Source organism: Typopeltis vanoorti, chromosome 20 (genome assembly GCF_054136105.1).
Source record: "Typopeltis vanoorti isolate ZY-2024b chromosome 20, IOZ_Tvanoo_1.0, whole genome shotgun sequence".
Classification (NCBI taxonomy): Eukaryota; Metazoa; Arthropoda; class Arachnida; order Uropygi; family Thelyphonidae; genus Typopeltis; species Typopeltis vanoorti.
In genome coordinates, this window is record NC_143568.1 from 74681702 (window position 1) to 74700421 (window position 18720).

An 18720-nucleotide genomic window follows, 5' to 3' on the forward strand; every position below is an offset into this window, starting at 1 on the left:
ACTAACGCCTACCAATAACTGTGCCATACTAAAGGTTACAAAATTAGCATTTACAGAAAATTTAAAAACAATATGTCTGTACAAGAATCTAGTTTCACAAAGCAGCATCTCTAGGTAAACAGAACTGCTGCAGAGGGCACAGCAACACACAAGGTCAGAGGTTATTAACGTACTGCAAAAATAGTTAACAATATAAGTTAATACATAATATATGAAACACTAAGCCTAGGTATGCAGTATATATGTAAAATTATAATAGATGCCTTTATAGCAGTACAAAAATAGGCAAAAAGGGATTATTATACAATATGCATGGATGAAAATTAAATTTAGCAATGCAGTAGAAACAGAATTTAGAACACATATAAACAGAATTTAGAACACATATAAACAGAATTACTAGAAAGTACACAAATAGGTAAGATGTCCTACAGCACTACATGATTATTCGAAAAATAAAGTAGTAAATAAGATGCATACACAAAATGTATGTTAAGTGATGCAGTTATCTACATATAAACAAAATTACTGCAGAGATTTCAGCAGTACATAAATAGATAACTATAGGTTAACATATGTATATACAAAACAAGTCAAGGAAAGCAGTGTCTACATCTAGTAAGATTATAACAAACATTATTATACTAATACTGAAAGAGACAGAAAGGAATTATTATACAGCATTGATGCATAAAATTTAAGTTTAGCATTATGGTATTTACATATTAACAAAATTACAGCAGGGTGATACAAATATACAAGATCAAGGCCCATGGTAATACATAATTGGTCAGATTTAACCTAATGAATAATATATATGTATGAAAGTTAAGTTAAGCAAAAAAAAAAGTATTTACATATAAACAAATTTATGGTCAAATGAGTTTGTACAAATTAATTCTTTCTAAAAAAATTAAAAACCTCGTGCAATTTGCCTGAGTCTGCTAGCATTTCCCTGTGTATATGGCTTGGTTAGATAGGTGAAAATTTCATTCCTCTCTCGTGTAAATTTTTGACAATCTACCAGAATATGATGAATAATGAAATGTGTGTTGCATTTTTCACATATGGGAGGGTCATCAGCTTTCAGTAAATAAGAATGCGTAAGGCGACTGTGACTTATGTGGAGCCTAGCAAGGACAACCTCCTCCCTTCTCTTTGTACATTGACTAGAATGCCAGTGTTTAATTTCAGGTTTAATGTTATATAATTTGTTTGTTGATGTTTCTTGCCATGTTAACTCCCACTAAGCAATTAGCTTCGATCTTATAAGTTGTCTGTAGTCTGTATATGGAACAGTCAAATAGTATGTAGAGAAGGGTATGGGTTGATTTAGCAGCTGCATCTGCAGCCTCATTTCCTTTGATTCCGATGTGGCTGGGAATCCAGCAGAACTGGACATCGAAAGGATTTTTATTTTGTGAAGCAGATGTAGCACTTCATAAAGTACTGGATGAGGATTATACATAGGAGAGGAGATAGCCTGTAAAGAGCTCAATGAGTCTGTATAAATTATACACTTTTGGTAGCAGTTTTCTTTTATATGCATAAGTGCAAGCTGAATGGCATGTAACTCTGCTGTATAATTACTGCAGTCTGGTGGGATCTGATTTGAGATAATGTCAGGAAACACAGCAGCACAGCCAACAGAAGTGTTAGTCCTTGAACCATCAGTATAGATGGGTACGAAATCAGCGTGTGCTGCTCTGTGTGCATTAAACAATTGTAGGTAAATGGATGATGGGGTATAAGATTTCTGTAGCTGACAAAGTGAGAGGTTGCAGGATGGTGTGCAAACCTGCCATGGAGGAATGTTGTTATGTTTAGTGTAGCTAATGTTGTCAACATTTATACTAACAGCTTGCACAGTTTCTTTAATATGCATACCAAAAGGATGTATAGCAGTTTGATGTGTGTGATATTGAGCTTCCCAATGCAGAGAGAAGATACTATTCCATGTAAGGTGATCTGGGAGAGATTTTATTTTTAGGGAGTAATTAAGAGACAACTGTTTCCGTCGAAGTGATAGAGCCGGTTCATTTGCTTCTACATAGAGACTTGGGGTGGGTGAGGTGCAAAAGGCACCAGTAGCTATCCGTATATCCTGATGTTGGATGGAATCCAACCATTGTAGGTTACTCTGTCTTGCCGAACCGTAGATTTGGGACCCATAATCCAGCTTTGAACGTATAAGTGCACGATAAAGATGGAGCAATGAAGCAATGTGAGTTTTCTGTCAAAAATGAGTCCCAAGAACTTGGTTTCTGTAGTTACTGGAATAACAGTAGGTCCCATTCTTAGTTCAGGATCTGGGTGATGAGTGCGTTTTCGACAGAAGTCTACACAGACACTTTTTTCTGTCGAAAACCTAAACCCATTATTAAGAGCCCACAGAGAGAGAGAGAGAGAAATGATCAATTGCTTGCTGAAGTTGTCTTTAAATTACCCTCATGTTACATGAGTGACAGTAAATTGTGAAGTCATCAACATATAGAGCATTGTCTACAGTGGGAGGAAGCTATCCAATGATTGAGTTGATTTTAATAGCAAAAAGGGTTACACTTAAAACAGCCTTGGGGAATACCTTGTTCTTGAAGATATGGTCAATCTCTTCAAGAACAAGTCAAAGTGGGAAGTAATAGCATACTTCCCACTTTGACTTGGAAAGTTCGCCTAGACAGAAAGTTTTTAATAAATATAGGGAGGTGTCCTTTGAGACCTAGGTTATAGAGGTCTTTTAATATGCCATATCTCCAGATTGTGTCATAAGCTTTTTCCATGTAAAAAAAAACCGAGACAAGATGTTCTCGCTTCAGAAATGCATCTCTTATACAAGTTTCTAACCAAACTAAATGGTCTAAAGTTGATCGATGTCTACGGAAACCACATTGTGTATTGGAAAGAAGACTGTTGCTTTCTAAATACCAGAGAAGTCTGGCATTAACCATTTTCTCTAGTATCTTACAAAGACAGCTGGTCAGAGCAATGGGTCGATAATTATTTGCTAGTGTTGGATCTTTTCCTGGTTTTGGGATAGCAATGACAATTGACTTATGCCAAGAATTTGGAAACTCTTCCTCTGCAAGTATTCTATTGTATAATAAGAGAAGAGCATCCATAGAAGATGATGGTAGATGTTTTATCATTTCATAATGGATGTCATCAGGTCCTACTGCACTAGGGTGAGATTTTAGGAGAGCTTTTTAGTTCCTCCTTGACAAATGGCTGATTATATGGCTGAAAAATGTTGGTAGAAAAATTAAGCCTTTGTTTCTCTTGCTGCTCTTTCAGTATTAAAAATTCTGGAGAATATGAAGCTTTTGCTGAGATTTTAGCAAAGGTTTCTCCCAAAGTATCTGCAATAGCTTTAGGATCAGCAAGAACACTTCCATTATAGTCTAAGGTGGACAAACAATGTGTAATATATCTGCCTTTCATTTTCTGGATTTTATCCCATACAATTTTTGGACTGGTCATTTGATTAATTGATGTAGTAAATTGGATCCATGATTGTTTTTGACTCTGACGTCTTACAAAACGTGCTTTGGCTCAAGCACACTTGAAAGTTATTAAATTTGATGTGGTGGGGTATCTACAAAATATGCTCCACATTGATCTTTTTTGGCTGCCTGACATTCTGGGTTCCACCAAGGCTTTGGATAGACTAGAAATCGAGATGATGTTTTTGGGATGGAGGTTGTTGCTGCCTGGACAATGCATTCTGTTATATATTTTACAGCTTCATTGATAGGTGTTTGACTAATGGCATCAGCATTAAATTTTGCAAGATGAGAGAAAGTGTTCCAGTCAGCCTGGTCCATTTTCCATGTAGGTATCCGTGTGGGTGAACATGGTTCCTGTGAAGACATTGTACAAAGAAACAGGAAAGTGTTCACTTCCATATATGTTCTCTTCAATGTCCCACATGAGCAGTGGAAGAATGGAAGGGGAACAGATTGTAAGATCAATTGCAGAATATGAGAAGGTAGGCATATGGAAGAAAGTATTGAGTTTATTATTTAGAAGGGAAAGGTTATTATTATCAAGAATTTTTTCAATGATTCGACCTCTTCTATTAATGTTGGCATTACCCCCATAGAGTATTGTGACCGTTAAAGTCACCCATCAAAAGTATGGGTTCAGACAGTTGCGAGATAAGGTTATCAAGATTAATTTCATTTAACTCAGCATTTGGTGGTAAATAAATTGAACATACTGTAATAAAAAATCCCACAGAGAAGCGAATCGCTATCGCTTCCAGAAAAGTATTAAGTTGGACCTGATGGAAAGGAGTATGACTGCCCACTAGGATAGCTACTCTTCCATGAGCAGGACCATCTCCAGTTCTATCTTTACGTACAACAGCGAAATTCCTAAAAGTACGGTCCTCATTGGGTCTTAAGAAAGTTTCCTGTAGACAGAAACAGAAAAGTTTGTGTTTCTGCAACATCTTGATATCATCAATATTCTGGCAGATCCCACAACAGTTCCATTGTAAAAATTTTCCTATTGTTTTGATTTTATTGACTTGTCTGGTTTTCGAGAGGTTGAGGGCTTACCTTTGTTAGATTTATATTTATCCACTGTTTTAGGGAAGTATGGACAGCCACTGTCCATCTCTTCTTCTGGTAGAGTGTTCAGAACATCAAATGTGTTAGGGTCAGTTACTATACTTAGTTTGCTTTCAGTGGGTATCGAGGAATCCATTTTTTCTGTGCGAGTATCTGGTGGTTTTTATCTCTGAGCGAAGTCTCCACCATAATTTTTTTGACAGATGAGTTTTCATTGAATGGGACCATTTTTGAAGTTGTCTCTGGAGTAAGGCCATAGGTCTTGTGATTAATGCACTCAACAGAGAAGCGCTTGTGATCATAAAGTTCAGATATGGTGAAATTATCAAATGGTGGAAGAGATATACATGTTTGAGTTGCTGTTGGCACTTTTTTTAATTGTTACTTTTTCAGCATAAGAGAACAGGTGTAATGGTGGCTAGCTTTCTTTTTGCATCCTGATATGCTATGTTTTGTTCTGTTTTAATTTTTTGTATCTCTTTTTCATCTTTCCATTTCTGACATGCACGAGAGTATGCTGGATGATCTCCCTGACAGTTGACACATTTAGCTTTTTTTTCCACAGCAAGATTTATTTTCATGTTCTTTACTACCACACCGGGCACAGGTAGTAGAACCACGACAGGCAGTTTGGGCATGCCCATATTTTTGACATTTAAAGCATCTCAGTGGGTTAGGGATGTATATTTTAACAGGACAGCTGAGCTATCCTGCTTTTACAGATGTCGGAGGCCTAGGTGTATCAAAAGTAAGGATGATGTTCTTGGTTGAGACCAGGCGACCATCCCTGCGTATCAGGATGTGCCTCACACCCATCACTCCTTGATCTTTAAGCTCTGAACATATCTCCTCATCAGGAACATCAAGGAGATCCCATTCTGATATCACTCCTCTACTGGAATTGAGTGTTCTGTGAGGTGTTACTGCAATTTGTATTCAACCCATTGTTGTTGCTCTCAGTAGTTTCTCGGAATGTTGTTTGCACATTGTTTCCACGAGGATATCACCAGAACACAATTTCTTAACAGTTTTGGGAGGTCTTGCCAGTCCTTCTAAACCTTTTTGGATAAAGAAGGGTGACATTTTCCCAACTGGTTTTTCACCTGTTGCATGAATGATTAAAAAGGTTGGTACATTTATGTTAGTATCCGATATCTTTTGTTTCTTACTTCTGTTTCCATATGTTGTGTTTTATTATCAGTACTTGGTTGGGACTTTGTTAGGGTCCCTGAAACATTTGAGGATGAAGAATTCATATTTAAGGAATTTTTAATTCGGTGCCAGAGCTCCCCACCCACCACGGAGTCACATGTGGACGCCCCCTACCCGGCAAGCAAAGATTACGCTCAGGAGTGGAACGGCAGTACCCTGGACACTATACCAGCACTGCAGCAGGTCTAGGATCCCGACCCCGGACCATGGGGTGAGAGACTTGCTGCAACACTGTCGACTCTTGCAGGCAAGCCCACTAGCTGATTGATCCTGGCTGGGCCATCCAGGACCACCCGTCTTGCCGAAGCAGGGGTCAAAGTAGTGCAAGACTACCAGGATCCCTCTTTCCGGATGTCCATGGGTCACACCGCACGGCAAACATGGTGGCAGGGCATTGGATCCCAGTGATGGTGGTCTGGAAAAAGGATAGTGAAAAAGACTCAGGAGGAGAAGTAGAGCAAAGAATACGGGAAGAAAAGCAAAGAAAAAGAGGAAGAATGAAAAGGGCCAGTACCATCACTGGGAGGTCCCCTCCACCACGAACAGGTGCCCCAAATGGAGGGGAATAACACAGGGAACCATCTGATGTGGTACGATAAAATAGCTGTTTCCTCAAGTTTTGAAGGTATCAGTAGCACTAAATTTTTGAATTAAGGTTATGTAATTTTTTCTAATACTCCACATGGCAGATGTCATTGGATGGCCCAATTACACATCATTGTGTTCCAAATAAACAAAGCAAATTCCTGTTATATTCTCATTTTGTTTTTGTTCTTGTTTTCTGATTTTCAATTCAGACAAATTCTGCTAATTATGAGACCAACCACAGCAAACACAACTTCATTACATGTCCAAACAAAGCAAGAGGAAACACTATCAGTTGTTAACCCTCCCCTATGCTTATTTAAAAATTCAATGAAAATATCACCCTTGCTGTAAACTTTATATAAAACATTTCACTGTAATCATGCACTTTGTTCCTCATCTTCAGAAAGAAATATCACAAGGAATTATAAAAGATTAGAATATAAATACTGGAAATACACTCAATTACAGATGCCATTAAGATTTAAAGATGGAAAAATTGTTTTGTCAATTGCCTGACATCAAGATAAAGCACTGAAAAAACAAGTGCAAAATAACATTCTTAGTCTGGTGATTTAATCGAACTTAAATTTTGTCATCCTCTTACTTCTAAACTGTATGATTTACCAAAAATTTACAAAGTTGGTATAAGTTATCCAATTTACTTCTTAATGAAATACTTAGCTAAGTTTTTGAAGAAACCACATAGAGCATACTGATTCTTTCATTGAAAATTTTTCTCATTTTATTGGAAAACTTTCCAAACTATTGGTAAACTATTCTGACATTCCAGCTAGTTTGGATTTATTGTCTATTTATGTATGTATTTTATGAATTTTACAAGTAGAATATGAAGCTATTTTTTATACAATTTCATCTCTTGTTCTCACAAGATATAACAAAACTTTTTAAGCACTTCCTCCACTATTCTCACTTCAATATAGGTTTTAGAAAGACGAGATCTATATTAAACTATATGGTTCTGAGTTCTTTGTTATCATCACCACCAAACTAGTCATAGAGTTGCATTACACAGGCAATATCTTTATTGTTTGCACAGCCTGGATGACCTAACTTTGCTGTCAAACTAATGGCCCATGGAATGAAATTTTGCAGCCCTCCAAATGAAGAATAAACTTAAATTTTCTTCCCTATTTCATTATCTCCAGTAGAACATTCTATCCTAAGCCATATCAACCAAATGTGTATGATTATGGGCCAACAATCTTACTTTTTTTTTTTTTAAATAAATATGATTAAAATTTACTTCAATTATAAAAAGGCTTTTGTTAAAGTCAATCATAATAAGCTACTGGAAATTTTATAAAATGCCAACATTCCTAACAAGTTAATTAAAGTAATTTTCAATATAACAATAACCAAATTAAAATAAAGATAGTCACACAAAAATCTGAATCACAGAACACACATGGAGAGCATGCAGGTGTCCAACAAGGATGTAGTCTATCATCGCTCCTCTTTAACATCTATAGTAATAATACTATAAGAGAGTGGAGAGAAACAACCAGTTTGACATTCACTTCACTCCTCTTTAATATCTATAGTAATAATACTATAGGGTGTCCCAAAATTCACGCAAGATTTAAACTTAGCGCCATTTGTGCGGTAAAGTGTTGCCAACAAGAAAAAAAAGACAGTGTGACAGCTGACAGTTCAAGGTTATTAAAAATGGAGAGCTACACGAAAGAACAACGCATTTTCATTGTTGAGCAATATTTTAAAAATAATGAAGGTTTGGCAGCTACAGTTCGCAATTTTCGTACAAAATATGGTCAAAATAGTTATTTAACTTCATCAACTGTGAAAAGATTAATTAAAAAATTCAAGGAAACTGGATCAATTAGTGATCTTATACACTCTGGCCGTCCTTCAACGTCGTTCAACAGAAAACATCGAAGCAGTTCGTGAGAGTGTTGCTGAGAGTCCAGGAACATCAATTCGGCACCGTGGTCTTGAATTGGAAATTTCGAGAAGCTCTCTACAGCGTATTCTCACGAAAGATTTGCATCTTTATGCTTACAAAGTTCAATTGACTCAAGAACTGAAGCCTACTGACCACACACAGCGAAGATAGCTCGTTGAATGGATTATGGAACAACAAGTGGATGCTTATTTTTCGAACAAAATCATCTTCAGTGATGAGGCTCATGTTCATCTTGATGGTTTTGTTAATCGACAAAATTGTCGCATTTGGTGTTCAGAAAATCCACGAGTGATTGTTGAGAAACAAAATGCATCCACAATGTCACTGTTTGGTGCGGATTTTGGTCTGGAGGCATCATCGGTCCATTCTTCTTCGAAAATGCGGCTGGTAAGGCAATAACAGTTAATGGTGCTCGCTATCGCGACATGATAATCCAGTTTTTTGTGCCTAAATTGCAAGATATGGATGTGGACGACATGTGGTTTCAACAAGACGGTGCCACATGCCATACAACCCGAGAAACAATTCAATGACTGCATGAGTCATTTCCTGGTCATGTAATTTCCCGTTTTGGTGATCAGAATTGGCCGCCCAGATCATGTGACTTAACGGCGTTGGACTTTTTCCTTTGGGGTTTTTTGAAGTCCAAGGTTTATGCCAACAAGCCCACGACCACCCACGCCTTGAAGGAGGAAATTGAGCACTGTATCAACGAAATTCAGCCACATTTATACAAAACGGTCATGGAAAATTTCGACAAAAGAGTGCGTATGTGCCAGCAAAGTCGTGGAGGCCATTTACCCGATATGCTATTCCATGCATAACCCTATACTGTATACTTTATGAATCAATAAGAAATTACAATTTTTAATTAAAAACCTGTGTTTTTTATCAAAATTACTTCTTGCGTGAATTTTGGGACACCCTGTATAAGAGAGTGGAGAGAAACAACCAGCTTGGAATTCACATAAATGATTACATCAACATCGATACAATTTTATTTGCTGATGATCAGGTTCTAATTGAAGGTAACGAAGATTCACAGCAAGTAACCTTTTCATTAAATGAAACAAAAACACACAACATGGAATTCTCCAATTCCAAAATCAAAGTCATGGCATTTAAAAGCCGAGATCCAATCAGAAGCAAATTTTGCATCAATGACATTATAGAGCAGGTTTAATCTTTTCAAATATCTAGGCATACCACTTATCTTATGAAAGAGAGAAAGATATACAACATAAAATAACCAATTATATAGGAATAACAAAAACTATTAATAAGATATTCAATCCAAATTTAATAAGCAAGAAAACAAGAATAAGAATCCATAACTCAATAGCAAGACCTATCCTAACATATGGTTCAGAAGCCTGGATCATAACTCAAGAAGATAGAAAAAGACTGATAAGCTCTGAAATGAGATTCATGTGCAAAACAGCTGGATATAATAGACTAGATTTCAAAAGAAATAGTGATATCTTAAAGGAACTTGAGGTGATATCTGTTTTAGATTACAATGATCTTTATAGAGAGAGAGATGGAGATAACATACAGAATAAATGAGTGAAGGAAGACTCCCCAGAGAGAGATATCAACCTTTCAGCTATATGCCCCTTGTTACCGACTGCTTGATTATAACTTTGTAAATATGGCACGACTAAAGAAAACATTGGAATTGCTGGTTTTCTGAAAGAGATAATCATCTTTATAGTCATATAGCTGGTATTCATAACAAGCTACCATTGTTAAAATCAAATCAACAAAGAAGCAGTTTGACTCTTCCAAAATTTTCAAGAAGCTTTTTGATGAAATGACAATACTCGGTGAAACTATAGATTTTAAAGCATTTGTTCTATGGTATAAACAATTTAATGAACTCAAACCAAACATGTACCTGTTAAGCAATATACTGAATGATTAAAAGCACAAACACCATTTATCAAATGAAAATGTATGAACTTCAAAAGCAAATGAATTTATTAGAACTTCACTGAAGATTGGAGTAGAATGGTTTACTTTTCTTAGTGAGAAATACCCAAATATAAGAGATTTGAGATTGAAAATTATTACAATGTCTGGAGGTACTTATATATGTGAGAGGGCATTTTCTGATATGAAATATACAAAGTCAAAACAGGAACTGTATGAATCACTGTGCACTTGAAACAATTACTTTGACTTTCCATGACAAGCACTGAAGTGGATGTGTAATAAATTATAGCTTTTAATGGAGTCTAATCATAGTTCTCTCATTAACCGAGTTTTTATCAAATTTTAAATTTCAGTCGGTCTAATTTTAATATTAAACCTTGAAGTTATTTTTATGTGAATTAAAATAGCTTAAAGATTTAATAAATTAAGCACAGCATCTTTACATTTACATCATCTTATGTATATTTCAAAAAAAATTACAGCCCACCTCCACCACCATCTAACTCTTTTAAAAACCTTGTCCTGAAGCTCTATAAACGTTGAACAGATAACAGGCATTTTTCAAAAACAAAGATGACACTTCTTTTAATTTTTATAAATGGTCTACATTCATCATCAAAATAGCAAACTCTCCTTTTTTAGACATGCTTGCCAATAAGATGGTAGCAGTGTAACACTGAATGTTTAGAGAAAGTCCACTCAGATGGCATCTTCGTGTCAGCTCACTTTACCATACCCGGCAAAAAGTTGGCATTTTTACCAGCTTAAAAAAAAAAAGTTATATGTATCCTAGAAGAGGACATTGACCATCAATTCATTCTAAACTGTTACCCAAAGAGAGCTATTTACAGACTGTTATATATAGAAAAACCTGCACATGTCATTACAGACATCACATATAATAATTTCATCTCTTTATCATACAAGACCTGTCATCAGGTCTGTAAGGCTTTTACCCCAAATAAGTTTTGTTTATTTTGTTTTGTTTATTTGAGTCTACAGTTCCCCTAAAAGCTACATAACTTATCTTTTTACAACTTCTGTACTTCTTTTTAACATATCAATTTTTATCTTGCTCAAAATTAAATGTTATTCACTTCCTATTTCAAATTCCATTGTCTATTCACAACCTGAACTTAACATATCACTGTGACAAATGATAACTAACACTGGATTTAATAGGTTGTGAATATAGATAGTTAAACCGACTAGTTTTGCCACATATGCTAGTGGCTTCTTCTGGATTAGGAAGAACAAAATAATACAATAAGCAGTAAACATGAACCATTCTATACATGAACATGTAGGAACTGTTATACAAAAGTCAAAAAAAAAACCAAACACGTAGTGCATAGAAGCTGGCATGGGTCAGTAGGCATGCACGATAGTTTGCAGAAAAGTTAAAGTCTGACATGTGGAAAGATCTAATGAGTGACTTCCAAATATCACATAAAATCATTCCATGGTTTCTGTTGAGTGTGCCTTGTGAGTGAATAACCATCATAACCTTTGTGATGTTGAGGCCACTGAAATTGCCGTTTATGTAAGGCATGGAGCTCTTGTCCCATTCAATATTGTGATGAGTGTGGAAGAAATGGAAAGCTAGGTCTGAGCTGTCTTCTCTGATGTTATTAACATCTCCAATAAGTTCTTTTTGTCTAGTTTCCAAACTTGCAGATGTTTGCCCTATGTAAGCAAGGCCACAAGAACATGAAATATTGTAAGCTCCAGGATGTTCGTTGAAAGGGTTGTGATCCTTAGGTGAACGTATTAGAGCTCGTATAGTCACAACGGGCTTGAAAGATGAAAGCCACTCTTATGTCATAAGATTGGCGATTTTGAGAGAAAGTTTGCCAATGGAAATCAAGGCTCTATAGTGAATGTCAGGGATATGTTGTGGACAGGAGTAGAGAATAGTATTCTTTGTACCATTTTCTTAGAATATCCATTGCTCACCAATAGTTGGAGAAGAGAATGTAATTCTTCTTTTAGTGTTTCTTCATCTCCTGTAAATAGAGAGACCCCCCCCCCGCATATGCATAATAGCTAATTTTTGCGATTTATGGTGCAATGAAGAAAAATGTGGGTAACAACCTGTATGTTGGACTTACAGTATATGCTAAGAGAGAGAGGCCTCCTTCTGCTTTTTTCAAAATTAAAATAAAGGTAAAATTAAGATATCATTATCAACAATGACATGGTATCTATAAAGCTGTTCCTTTTCTTGTGTTGTTTTCCTTTCATGTGAATTTATGATCATTTGTGTTGAAACATGGTATCAATAATGACTAGTTCGTGTTCTGAGCAGAAATGCAATAGATACTTAATAGATATTAAGATCTTGGTTTTTTTAAAAATATTACAAATAATATTATATTGAGAGAGTATTATTTTTTCAAGAGATTATTACTTTTACTATGTGATAATCTCTTGAAAAACATTACCTGTAAAAGGATCAGATACTATTCCAGGAGTCTGCTTTGGCACTGTATTTTTACTGTTGATAATAATGAAATTTGCTACTTGGTCTAAGAACAACTGGCTGAGATTATGCTTATAAATAAACTTTTGTGCAGCCAACCAGGGATCTTCTGAATTATTGTAAGGTAACTTTAATGTCTTGCCATCTTCAATATCTACATTGAAAACATAGTCATATTCCTAAAAAAATAAAATGCTATATATATTAAAGTGCACATAAATTAAAAATGTTCCAATACACATTATATAAATTAAATTTAAACACTTGTTCATATATATATATATATATACATATATATATATATACTGTACTATCATCATGAGTAAAATATACTGCTATATCAATTCTTATCACAATGACTTCAAGGATCAAAGGAACAATCTGAGGTTTGATATATGACTTTAAAGTTTGAGAAAATTTTTAAGTTTTTACAGTTACTGAGTTTCACTATAATAGTGCTTGCAACTGTGAAAGCTGACTGTATAATATTTGTGACTTCTGTGATCCATGATAGCTAAAATGGATTCCCAAGTTTGCATTTAAAGCTGTTTACCTATTACTGATGTTTAATGTCTTAAATGCAGCTCTCCATGTCGGATTCCACTTTTAAGTAAACTGATAACAAAGTACAGGGCCTAAGTAATGTGATGCTAGTGTAACATAACATTATTCAAAAGTCCAGTATAATTCATTTATCAGTAAAGTTCTTTCATTTCTGTTGGCACATGTGAATAATCAACTTTTACAACTATCTTTTATCATTTCTGTTTCACTATAAGTCATGAAGGGATTTAAAAGAAGTGGTTTTTCATAACTAATAAAAAAAATATATATCCAGGTTCTATATTTCATTATAACGAAAAAATAAAATAAATAAAAAAGTTATTAAATGTTTAAACCCATTCATGACATATGGGCCACCCTATAGTTCAAAACATACTGCCTTTCAAATTATGGCAGCCAAACACAAAGAGGTTCCTTAAGTTCTCGGTCTCATTAAAGTGGTGGTCAAAGAATCTTGATAGCAGACATCCTGCTCTTTATTCTCATCATCTAATTGATTACCACCACCTCATTATTCCTCCAAAATGACTGGTTACTTTCATCTATTTACACCTACATTACTGAATTCTTAACCTCTAGAATACATTCAGAGATTGCTGCTATTAAACATATCTAGACAGTTAATAAATTTGGATTTATCCAAATAAATCAAATCTAAAGCAGACTTTGTAAGGGCTAAATGCACTAAGCTTGTCTTCAGCTTCCTCTCTGACCGTTCACCATAGGTTATGGTAAATGGTTTTCTTTCATCCAATTTCTCAATTCTGGTGTATCCCAGGGCTCAGTACTGTCACCTATGCTCTTCCTTCTATATATTAGTGACTTTCTCTCCCTGACATCAAATCCTATTCACAGCTTTGTTGATGAACGTACTCTCCACTCCCCTTTTTCATTTTTAAAACTTTGTAGTGCTCAGGTAACTCATGCTTAAATCATCTTTAACCAATATCTCCTAAACACTGATCTTATCATTCTCGTGTGAGGTAAGGATAACCTGGTGAATTTTGCTGTTTTAAGGATACTTGTGAGATAAGACTGAATGATAAATGCACGTAAACACAAGAAAGATATTTAATTAACCAAATATTTCGGTCCAGACCGAAATATTTGGTTAATTAAATATCTTTCTTGTGTTTACATGCATTTATCATTCTGGTGAATTTTAATGCCATCAAAATGCAACCCAATCTAATTTTTATAAAGAAAAAAAGACCATTCTGACCTTTCCCTCCTTGGGTTAGCTTTCACATCCAATATATCCTGGCATGAACACATCAATTAATAGCTTTAATGGAGTATGTGCACTAGACATATTAAAGTTTCACGGCTTACATATTAACAAAAATATACAAATGAATCAGACTGTATGCCAATATCCAAGTTTTGGGAAGTGATTGCAATTAATTCTTCACAAGGTTTTTTTTTTATTTTTTTATTAATAATTATTTTAAATTATCTCTGCAACTTGCTACATTGTTCTTTTCAACTCTATTAGTGTAATATCATATACTTCAGCTGCAATCAAAACATGAGCTAATATATGCATGATTTATGAGTCATTATTTTGATTCATCTTTTGAATGTAGTTAAAGTTAACAGTCAATCTCCCTAATGATGTCCATGTAGCATTGGATGAAATATATTGGAGTTTTTGAATAAATTCTATATAATTTTTGTTACATGTGTAAGATGTGTAACTCACTTTATTATGCTTCTTCAGCTCCAAAAAACTAGGTATTCTTTTCTGTACCAAACGGTACTTTCATCATGCTCAGCTCCTGACACTTTATAAAGCTCAAATCTGTCCAACCTTAAAATGCTGTTCCCACGTTGGGGGGGGGGGTGCACATTAAACTTTCCTCAGAATGCTTGACTGTATATAGAAGCAAGCAATTGATTAACTGATAAACCCTCCTTCACAGCCTCCCTCCAGTCACTTTCCTATAGATGTTCTGTTGCTGCATTGTTTTTTCTACAGGTATTTTCATCATAAGGACTATTCCTCTGAACTGGTCACTACAATCCGTCCACTTTTCTGCGCTCATATATGAACGAGGAGCTTCCAGTCAACACTGATATGCAGTTCAACTCCAAATTCAACGAACCAATTTCTCATCGTGTGCTCTTTGAAATAGTCTTTCCCAATAACTACAATCCTCAAAAAAAACCCACATCAACAAATTCTTCTCTTCCATCTAACCACTTATTCACACATAGCACTGCTATGCCATAGGTCTTGATACCTCTCGTCTTTGAGGCTGATATATATAAAAAAAAAATCTTAAGGGAAAAAAAAAAGGCATTAAACTATGCCTTAAATCAATTCACAGTTTCTGCCATCACCACACTTTCAGGCAATGCATCACACTCACCAACCACTCTCAATGAAAAGCACCTTCTCCTCACCACCTTGCTCAATCTCTCCTCCTCCTCCTCCTTATACAGTTTCCAAGGGAATGGCCCTTTGTCTTCTTCTAATCTATGAAAAATCTCCTCCACAATAATCTGGTAACAACCCTCTCACAAACTATGCATTTCAATCATATCCCTCTCCTTTTATTCATTCATCAAGTTGTATTCTCTTAATCCATTCTCATATTCCACAGACCTGAAATCAACCTTTGCCAGCCTGGTTAGCTGAGTGGTTAGTATACGAGCTCTTAATCAACAGGCTGTGGGTTTGAATCCTGCCATAGGGATGAATGTTTGTGATTCATCCCTACGTCAGGATCAATAGATGGGTAGATGAATTTCATCGCCAAGTGTGAGACAACTGCCCCGCTTACTGGAGGCCTGTAGTGGCTTGAAAAAGTTCCACATTTTGTCTCTTTCCATATATGTACTATAGGTTTGCAAATATCTTTGTGTGTGTCAGAGCAACATAAAAAAAAAACTTAATGAACCCTCTTCTAAACCCTCCCTAATATATTCTCATCCCCTTGAAAACCAGGCAACCATAAATCTGTGCACAGTAGTCCATATGCAGCCTGATTAAAGCTTTATACAAGGGAACCACTACCTCTTTGCTTCTGCATGTTAAGGTTCCTCCACATCATGATGTTCTTACAGTTTAACAATGTAATCCCTAAACTTCAAGTCTCTGTCCACCATCAACTCCCAGATTTCTCATCTCTTTTCTATCCTTCAAAATTTCTCCATTAATTGTACTCTGCATTCAAATCTGGTCTACCAAATTTCAAGACCTTACACTAATGCAACATTAAACTGACAGCTCCACTCACTTGCACACTCAGTCTACTGAGATCCTCCTGAAAATCCTGTTTCAAGGGTGCACTTAATTCCTCATATACCTCTTACTCATCACCATCAGTTCTTCCTCTACAATTTAAATGCTGCTATCTCTTTGTGATTATCTTCCTGTGATGTACTGAAAATGGCTATGAAACAGAAAAATTTTACAAATAAAATAAACAATTTCACACAAGTGACTTTTGACATTAATTAGTATTATAAATACTAATTATTTATATATATCTTATCTATATCAGATAAGCTGTTCAAGCAAAATGTGAACAGATTCCTCCTATTCCTCTTACCCACATGACACTAACATGCTATAGGTCTTGTGGCCTTTCATGTGTGGATCAGATATGACACACACCATTGTCATCAATGTAGTCTTCCAACAGTCATTCTTTCTTCTACTTGCCACATATCAAAAGAAACCCACTAGGATTTTTTTCCTGGTGGCTTCAATGGCTAATTTCTACTCATAGTGCACTTTACACTCTTGACCAACAAAAGTCACTTTCCTGGCCTGCTGTCTGTACTTGTTATGCAACTGATTAACATCAACATTCATTTTGCATGGCTTCTATAGTACCTTCTTCCATCAATCATACTTACACCTTAGCCTTTTCACCTTTGGAATACACTCAAACACTGCTGCTGTCAGAAAGCTTGATCAATGCCCAAGCAGCATCTGTCTCCTTTCCACTCAACTCCTCTTTCCATGATATAGCTCTCAGCTGTCTCTTAAGTTTTCCATTATCACCGGCCCTATAATTCCACATATATTCCTTCCTTCCTCATATGACTGGTTAACACCAAGATCACTCTTGTCAACTGGAGAAAGATTACACACTCCATTCACATGTCATCTGATGATATCAGATTTAAAAATCTCAACCCTCATTTCTTTTCCATTATATATTGCCTTAGATAGTTATCCTTTAAGAACTCAAGAAATTCAATTCCCTTATTTCCTGATGCATTCTCCTCAATCCAGTCAATATTGCCATAATTAAAATCACCCATAATGATCACTTTTTCTTGCTTACTAAGCTAAGTTGCCTATACATTTCTCTCTCTCCACACATTCCCAAGCCTATAGCAATGCTCAACTAAATATCTCCTCCTACCAACCTCCACCGCACTGCTTCAAAACTTCTGTCACTATTTCCCCCTCATATCTTAACCTGTGCAGATGTAATTCCCCTGATATCATCAGAGGTACTCTCCCCCTCTTTTCTTACCCTTCCTATCTTCATGAAAAACATCATATCCTTCAATATCTATTCCTGTGAGAATATCATTCTCCTCTAACCATGTTCCACTCACTCAACTATTTCTGAGCAAATAAACTCAAACAATACAACAATTTCATCTCCCTTATTTGTGATACTCCTGGCATTCGTATATAAGCATAGCAATTCATTTCTTCGTCTATAACCAATTTTACCCATACTATCTTTCATCTGTGACTTCTTCACACCTGCTCCTGTCTGCTCACCATTACCCTTGTCTCATCTATTCTATCTATGCTGACCAGTTCCATACATGCAATGGGTGAGCCTAAGATGCATGAAGTTTGAGGCTACCTTTACACTATCTCCCTAACCCACTTCTCCAACCCCCTCACATTATGGGAACAGAAGCATCAGGAAAGGGTAAATTTTTTCTTTAATAATAAATTTCTAACACTGGCATATCACACAGGCAATATTTATCTCTCTTTATTGAAACAAATTATACTTGATCTCAATAAAGGTCAGTTTAGGTCTGGCTAGTGACCATTTTCATCCACAGTACATCAGTGCTGTTAATGGGCACAGAAAGGCAAGGAGAAAAAAGAAACTTGTTAATATTGGATTTAAAGACCTGTAGATTGTACTCCTGGAAATCCATGAAGGAAAAGTAAACAATAAATTACATGATAACTACAGTAATTAACTTTAATGAAATGAAAGTACAGATATTTCATACTGAAAATAACAGTACATCATCCAGTGGGAGGAAGCTCGTCTTCTCCATAGAAGCAGGTTTAAAAATGACAGCTTTTCAATGAAAGTTGCGAAGTCCTTTTACATCAGCCAAATCTGAATTGGAATGATTGTTGCTCTCCCAAAAGTTTGGGAGATTCTTATTTTATGTAACCATCAAAAAGTTTTTAATATTATTTATTA

At 35.6% G+C, this 18720-nt stretch overlaps 1 protein-coding gene across 1 annotated transcript in view; it reads right to left on the reverse strand.

Annotated features, from left to right (window-relative positions):
• Plap (phospholipase A2 activator protein) overlaps positions 1 to 18720 on the reverse strand; it is a 162593-nt gene that overhangs the window by 49786 nt on the left and 94087 nt on the right. Inside the window, exon 7 of the mRNA XM_090410020.1 lies at positions 12693 to 12909. Within this exon, the coding sequence (XP_090266146.1) occupies positions 12693 to 12909 (217 nt within the window). The remainder of the gene's footprint in view (positions 1 to 12692; positions 12910 to 18720) is intronic.